Source organism: Alligator sinensis, unplaced genomic scaffold (genome assembly GCF_000455745.1).
Source record: "Alligator sinensis unplaced genomic scaffold, ASM45574v1 scaffold2023_1, whole genome shotgun sequence".
In the NCBI taxonomy this organism is placed as follows: domain Eukaryota; kingdom Metazoa; phylum Chordata; order Crocodylia; family Alligatoridae; genus Alligator; species Alligator sinensis.
Window position 1 is genome coordinate 132,670 of NW_005843382.1, and position 8,477 is coordinate 141,146.

An 8,477-nucleotide genomic window follows, 5' to 3' on the forward strand; every position below is an offset into this window, starting at 1 on the left:
CGCCAGCTTCGCATCTGGCCACTCGCCACCCCTGCTCCCTGCTGCCGGCTTCTTCAGCTGCTTGCCACCCCCGTCCCCTCCCGGCTTCATTGCATCAGGGAGACCCCCAAAACTATATTTTGCAGGGGGGCCCCCAAAATTGTGGGCCGGCCCTGACCCTATTCAATACTGGGTCTCTATGTAGCCGCTGTCTACTGTTTTCATCTCCCTTGTCTGCTGAGGGCAGGGCAGTGGGGAGAGGGGGGGAGATAGAGAGGAAGGAGGTTAAGGTAGCATGTATTGAGGAAGAGAGATTCTGGTGCAGAAAGGAGAGAGAAGGGTGAGGCAACCAATAAGCAGGAGTCAAGAAACCCTTTCCCTATGGTCCAGATGATGTTATATGTCAGACCAGCAGCTGAGAAATGTGTAAGATGGCAGCTCAGCAAAATGGGAGCATGCAATGCAAGGGAGAGCCTCCTCAGATATCAGGGTGACTAGCTGTGAAGTGAATAAGCCCCAGAAAGGATTTGCCAGAGATCAGCAAACTAAATGCTGGTACCACCTGCTGGCAGGTACACAATGCTGGTATTTTTACAATCAAAATGTTATGCTAATTGCCCTTTGGAAATGAGCAAGTGGTACCTTTATTCCAGCATTTCTCAGCATTTCCAGAGTTGGTCTAACATCAGTTTGTAGCTGATCTTCTACTCCAGTGAGACATAGCAATTCCATTTCTCTCTCCAAACTCTCCACAACAGCAGCAACCTTCAGGGCTCTATCATGTATGCTTAACTTTGCTTGGTTATATCGATTCTGCTTGCAGAAACACAAAAAACAAAAATCAGTTAGAGACATCTGGCTACCACTGATAAAGAGAAAATGAATCTTTAGTCTGTTAGGATTTGCTGACAATGAAGATTCATGATGCAGTATCTTATTTAAATATCCTAAAACCACCAAAAAAACCCTACACAATTCTGTAAAGTAAAAGTCGCACTTTAATCATTTAATTTTAAGTCAACAAATCAGTTTCAAGTTTCCTTTTCTAATGTTCACAGTGAACTTTGTGAAGACAAATTAAGAGCAAGCTTGAGGACACTTAAGCAGTTATGGTCCTTGTAGGACCAACTTCTTATACATGACTTTGGAATAGATACTGAGGAATAACGATATTTCAGTTAGATATGACACCATACAACATTTTTGTTCAAAGGCATTTGAGTAAAACTGTTGTAACCAATATTTTAAATAACAATGTGCTATTTAAATAAAATAAAAACAACAACATTCCTTATTGTATTACTTTGCTTTACTTGAATTCATGAGCCATGTTAGGAACATTGATGAGCGTATCTTTTTATACCTCAAAATCTTGGTATTGTTCTTCTGTTAATGACTTTTTGGCAACAACCAGAGTGCGCAATCCTTCTCGTGCCATGTTGCCACACTGCATAGACAAAAATACAGAAGAATCGTGCAGGTATTAATTAAAACACCATATTATATGATACTACATCCACAAAAGTTTTATGGTCAAGAACAACCTATTTGGTTTTCTAGCCCTGTAAGGTTGGTCTGAACACTAGGTAAAATGATGTCTAACTAATAGATAAGAGGAAAAAAAAACCCAATGATATTTGTGATATCATCCTGTAAGAAAATAAACTTGATTATATTGTCCAGTCTGAGGAACTTCTTGAGCAAACCTCACATAAAAACAACTAAAAGCAACTCAATGAAAAAAAGGAATAAATATCAAGGGATTCCAGAAATATAGTTAGGACAAGACCTGAGATTTTTTAGGACTGGGGTGGGGGGGTGGGGGGCACAACACACACAAGCATTTTTGGTAGGCATGCCACAAATTAGCTTTGCATCTTCCCTGAGTGCCAATCCAAACCCCTTCCCCTGCCCAATCTGCTACTTTGTTTTTTGCTTCCTGCCCTGTGCTCCTGCCTGATCTGCTGTTCTGTTTTCTGCTTTAGCTGCCACTGTTCTATCTGTCCCCGTCCCAATCTGCCATGTGCCACACACAGGCTGCCCAGGCCACAAACTGGCCACCCCTGATTTGAATGCAACTGCTGTATTTATGAAACTTTATTGTTGTAAATAAAGATAAAAGAATAATTATTTTTCCCTTTGTACCATGTAAGGCATCTATTCAGAGGCTAACGTTGCGACTCACATGTAGACCAGGGTCAGCAACTTTTTGCTGCCCCAGCCTGGAGCTTGTGACCTGGCAACTTGCCACATAAGCTGCAAATAGACAACCCCAGAAGAGCTCAAGTTGCTTATGCTTCCTTGGCTACAGATACTCTCGCTGCACAGGACCTGGGTAAGTGCAGGCATGGCAGAGCAGCAGGGAGGGCTGCAGAGGAGGCTGCTGTATAGGGGTTGGGTGGCTTGGGTCAGTTGTAGGACGCCTCATTCTCCATGCTGCTCTAGGCTTGTTTGGATCTTATAGCTGTGTCCACACGAGCATGAACATTTGATTCCCTGGGGACAAGCAGCAGCAGCAGCACACCTTGGCTAGGGACAAAAGTTGCACATAAATTGGTTTAAGTAATCAGAAACTGGTTTAAATCTGTAACAGAACATAAGCTGAGTGCACATAAACCAGTTTCAAAATGGCTGAAACTGGTTTAAGATAAACCTGGTTGAATGTAGCATCAGACTTAACTGATTTGGGTCAAACCAGTGTATGAAACTTCTGTCCCAGATCCCTTCCTGGTTCAAGTTCAATCACACTTCCCCAACATCCCAGCACACTTTGCAGCCTGAGGCTGGACTGTGTTGTCTGCTCCAGAGAGCAGGGCTGGCCCCACCCCTCTGCTCCCTACCTGGAGCAGTGAGGGCTGGCTCACAAGGGGGTGGTGGGGCAAGCCCAGCTGGGGATGCAGCACAGTCTTTGTCAGGGACTGCTTGCCCCCAGGCAAACTCTGGCTGGAGTCTGGGACCAGGGAGGGGGGTTAAACACTGCCAATCCTGCCGCTTGGAGCCTGGGTGGCAGCTGGAGTGTGGCTACAGCTGGCCAGGCTCCAGTTCTGAGCGGTGCGTGCTACCCCAATATGCGCTGCTCTGCTTCTTTTTTGCATGGGTTTTTTTGACCCCGGGATCACTGGGGGCACTTGGAGAACAGTTGAGTATGCAGTGCCACAGACCTGTCTGCAGCACCACATACCACACGGCCTCACTCATCTGGACATAGCTTCCCTGACCAAATCCAATCTCTTTGCAGGCTGGATTTGGCCAAGGGGCAATAAGGTTATTGATCCCAGATGTAAACCATCCTGGGGAAAAGTCATGAGATTGGGAGTTAGAACCAGGGTTGATCTATCTAGTACTATAGCAAGCTCTGACTCCATATTAAGATAATGAGATTGGTTTCTTACGTGTACAAAAACATAGCAGTTTTAACCCTGTCTGGCAATTCCTTTTCTCAGAAATGTCCTTTTCTTTACAAAGCTGAGACACATAAGTAATTTGTATAATCGTGGAGTACCAGACACTGAGAAAAGCATCTGATACCATGCCTCAAGAAGTCTTAGTTGAAAAAGTATTTATTTAAAAGTTGAACCAAGTATTGGCTTGGTTAAACTGAAAATTTGAACCAAGTATTGGCTTGGTTAAACTGAAAATTGCCACACTGCATAGACAAAAATACAGAGGCTGTAATCACAATACCACTATAAATGGTAACGTATTGGATGGAAGGAAAGTGCCTAGTGAATTACACATGAATATGTTAGAATGCGTATTGTTTTACATCTTCATTGGTGATTTTATGAAAGGATAAACAACAAACTAATGAAATTCACAGATGATAAACTCAGAGGAGTTGTATAATTCAGAATAACTCAAATAATGCAAAGGTACCCAGAAATAACAGAAAATAAAATGTGATCATTTGTAAAAAATACAGAGTAATTGAAAAGGAGAAAAAAAATCCCATGACACAGATATTTAGTAGAAATACAAAACCTTGGAAGTATAAATTCACCAAGAGACCAACAAGTGACTGTGAACAACAAATTAAATCTAAGATTTTTTTTCCATCTCTAATATCTCAGCCGTCTATTGTGAAGAGGATCTGTAGGATAAAGGATGGGCAGATATAAGCTTTGTAACACTCCTACTGTCTTGTTAGATAAATGTGCTATAGAGGAACAATATTCAGAAACCTGTTTGTTCAAAGTCTTACGGACATGCATCTAAGAGTGAAATTATGATTCAGAAGGCATTCTTATTGATTTATAACTGTCCCTCAAAAAATGTAATTTTGAGCTGAAAATTTTCATTCTTTTTCTTATCCCACTTTTTTTTAGGTGATGGGATAAGAAATAATTCCTCTTCCTCCTCTTTCTTCTATTCATGAGGATATAGGTCAGTTAAAAAACCGAAGTTAAAAATCACTAGCTATATTCAAACAATCAATGGCATGATCCTCAAACAGTAGCACAGTCACCTGCCACTATAGTTGAACATGTTGTTTCTAGATTGCTGCAAAAACATACAACTAGATAGAAGAAAGCAATAAAGCAACATAAAGTAACATAAAACAAGTTGTTTTGGCAAGATGTACTAAAGGAAATGGACTTAAAGGTTATTTTCCAACTCTAATGTTGCCAGTACTTGCTCATCTGGCATAGCTAGAGATGAAATCTGGGGGAAAAAAAGCTGCATTTTGGTTCTCCTACATAACACAGTATGCTATTGTTAGGTCCTGGATTCCTCCTGCCAATCTTTTTAATAAGTAAAATTCCATCTGACTGAAGTTTTAGAATGGATTAAAACTAGTATTGTACATGGCTAAAGTACATGTAATTGAGCTAAGCAATGACTGTTAAGAAAATATGATTTCTTCACAGGAAATATGGTTCTTTTCGATTAAAAGACAACACACTAAAAGTAGACTTAAAAACAGCATAAAACAACTGTCTTAATGAAAAACAAGCCTCATGTTGTATTCCTGGTGCAAAATACTTATTGATTTGACCTCATAATGCTAAATAGATTAAACAAGTATTTCACAATTAATTGTGTATCGTTATCGCCAAAAGTAATTTTTATGACATTTTGCTAGGTCTTGAGGGAGTTTAATTTATTCATGTCCCTGAATAAATCAAACTGCCCTGAAGCAGATATTGATTCATATTGCCAATACCATTATGAACATACATGGTGCGATCATTGTATTACCATATTGTCTGTATGTAGGGTCAGATTAAGATGATTGCTGGTGCCTACTAACCACATCACAATGGAAGTATTAAAGCAGTTTTGAAATTTATTTTGTGCAAAGACATGTATTCACTGAGCTTGGATTACTGAAAAAATCTGATGTCTACAAATCATGTTTAAGAAAAAACACCTCATTATGATTACATCTACGATGATGTTTCAGAATTCCCGAACAACTGTACAATTTAAGAATAAAAATGTTTAAAACTGTTTCCCTGGACAAAAAGGATTGTACTGAAAATATATCTCCGGAGTAATTAGGTGTGTGAGTACAATTGCTTAGCAATGGTCATTTGCCAAAATAAAAATATTTTTAGTTTTAGATCACTATGTTTTTTAGTCAAATTGTTACCTTTGCTTTTCTTTCAGGGTTATAAAAACTGGAAACAACTGCAACTCCTTAAAACCTTTTCATGAGACACGTAATAGCATTTCACAATCCATTACTGTTTTGGCTCAAGATTTCTATCTCTGAACCTATTCCAATAGCATCTGTGTTAAATGAGAAATTACAGTTTCTCCTTCTTCAGTCATAAAATATTTTTGCATGACAAAAATCTATCATTTGGCCTTTTCTCTTGAAACTGAAAACAATCATAATATTTCTTACCTCCTCTTCTAACCAATCATTGTACTGTACGATGGTGGACATTGCAACATCTGCACCTTTCATGTAAAATGTGATTTCCCCTGTAGATTCATCCTGTAATTTAAAAAAAAACAGTAGAAAAAGATTTTGTCTGTATTTCAAATCAAGTGACTGTACCTAGAAAACAATTTGTCATACTTTAAGACAGTAAAATACTTTAAAATAAGCACATATGAAGATCTTAAAACAGTTTAGAAAGCCATCACCCAATTAAATCAATTTGTAAGATATACGCTGCCCAGGTTTTAGATGCACATATGCAAATAAAAATACAAATGAATTGTTCAAATTATCTGTGTCGATTGCAAGTCGCATTTTACACATAGGGGGCACACATCCAGACAAGCGTCCAGACACATCTGCAGCACCACATACCACACAGTCAGGTATTCTCCATGCTGCAAGGGCATGCTGCCCATGCTTTCCCTGCTCTGTTTTTTTTTTTTCTGTGGGTTTTTTTGACCCCTAGATATCCAGGGGTCAAGAAAACCTAGGGGGAAAATGGAGCAGCACACGCACAAGTAGCATGAGCTGCTGAAAAGTGAAGCCGGGCTGCCTGGACTGTTGGCCGGGCTCTGTCCAGCAGGATTGCTCTAGGTGCATCCCTGGGAGGCCCTCAGGACACCAGGTAAGGCTGCTGGGGCCAGCACAGTGCTGGCCCCAGCCTCCCCTACTGCCCCTGGGTAACATGCCACACACCAAAGCACATGTGGCATAGGCGTTTCCCAGGGACAAGTAGTTGCAGGGCAAGTTGCACTTCTGTTACTTGAACCTGGAGAACCAAACATCTGCACTCATCTGGATACTCCAAGGGAAACTGAGGAAGGGAGATGATCTCAAATTTTGAAAAAAGCTCAAATTTCTGGATGATTAGCTTTATACACCCAAGATCAGATTTACTTACATTTCCAGCTGAGGTCAATAGAGAATCTCTAAAAAGTAGTCCTTAATTATCCAAGAATTTAGTTGTGTGCACTTGAAATTACAAACCACTTTTGAAATTTTGGGCATAAATGCCTTGCTCAAGGTTATACAGGGTGTTAGTGTCAGATATAGGAACTAAGTCCAGACTTGATGACTTCTGGGTCCTGTTCTAACCACTTGAAGATTTTGTTTCCTTTGAGGCATGGAGCATAAATACATTTCTGTCTAAAGATCACCATCCTCTTCTTACAGGGGTGTAGGTTGTCTGCCATCCTCTTCTTGGCATTCATTTGAATTAATATATATGTAGGCATTCCAAAAGGTATATATTTTTACTCATGAAGTATATGTTAGGTGCTTTAAATGTAAAAAGGACAGGGGTCCCACCCAGAAGTGTAAAAAGGAAGGACAGGGGTTCTGTATACTTCTTAGAGAGACTGGCTTGTAGTTTTCTCTAAAATAAATATTTTGATGAAGTGACTATTTAATATATAAAATTACGCCATGTCTCCCAATTGCTATTCCCAATTTACAAATGTCTTTATGTCAAATATGTCTTGCAAGTACAAGGCTAATACCGTGCATTCTTGTTCTTAGTATCATGGGATATTTTGTTGTTTTAACAACAGTTGTTCATTATGAGATACTATTTCAAATAATCTGTACCTTAATCACTAACTCACCCCCTGCATATTATGGCATGTTTGAAATTTTATATCACCCCTTAATCCCAAAATTCTAATGCATCTATAATAAATACAATGGGAAAACTAAAAAAGGAGGTTCAGGCCTTGGTCATGCAAGCTGCCCTAAGCATGAAGAAGACGACAATATAATATAACTCCACAGGGACGCAGGGCTCTACAGCATCAGGGTATTAGTAGCTCTTTGAGTATTATTTTTGCCAAATGTATGTTATTCACACAGTTGTTTCATTTTAATGTGGAAAGCTTGCAACACCTGTAAACTAGGCATACATTAGAAGGCTACGCTTTACAGTAAATAACCTGATAGGCTGTAAAAAATACATAGTAAGAGCCCTTAGTAAGAGACAAACAAATTTTTAAGTTTTCAAAAAACTTTACCCTGACTATGATTCCCATGCGCTTGCTTTCTGATGTGAAGGGAAAAATTTGGAGAATATAGTATGTCAAAATCTGTCCACCAGGGGTCTTCAGTTGCATTGAGGTCAGATCCCTGTTAACCAGAGTAAGACCAACACTTTCTGTCCATTGCACCAGAGCTACCTAAAGAAAAACATATTGAGGTGTTAAAGGTCAATTATACCCTTGTGTAAATTTTGTGAAAACCAAACAACTGGGTTTAGGTTAAAGGTCAAGAATCTCTCTAGCATGCTAAAAAACTCCATATACATAGTGATCCAGAATACAGAAATACTTTTATATCAATTATTTTCACATTATGGCATAAGTCTTTTTATACATTTTGTCAAAGGATAATATGGAAAATATATATATATATATATATATATATTTGGATCTATTTCTATATACAGAAAGTTGTTCACTGAATTGAGCTGTATCAGAATTAGGGAATGCTGTTCAGAACTAATAGCTCTAGCACTAAAAAGGCTGCTTTGTCTAAATGCACATACATTTATACATAAAGGATATTCAGTGGAACATGTGCAAAACATAATATAGTTAAAATAGCTTTTTCCCTA

At 39.1% G+C, this 8,477-nt stretch overlaps 1 protein-coding gene across 3 annotated transcripts in view; it reads right to left on the minus strand.

Moving 5' to 3' along the window:
* The window catches only part of LOC102386728 (probable phospholipid-transporting ATPase IIB), a 66,908-nt gene that overhangs the window by 26,213 nt on the left and 32,218 nt on the right, over window positions 1-8,477 (minus strand). For 2 of the 3 annotated variants that reach the window (XM_025195065.1, XM_025195064.1), the window contains exons 4-7: window positions 7,879-8,040; window positions 5,831-5,923; window positions 1,343-1,426; window positions 622-792 (exon numbers count right to left, since the gene is read on the minus strand). In XM_025195065.1, the coding sequence (XP_025050850.1) occupies window positions 622-792; window positions 1,343-1,426; window positions 5,831-5,923; window positions 7,879-8,040 (510 nt within the window). The remainder of the gene's footprint in view (window positions 1-621; window positions 793-1,342; window positions 1,427-5,830; window positions 5,924-7,878; window positions 8,041-8,477) is intronic. The other variant, XM_025195066.1, reaches the window with a different exon arrangement.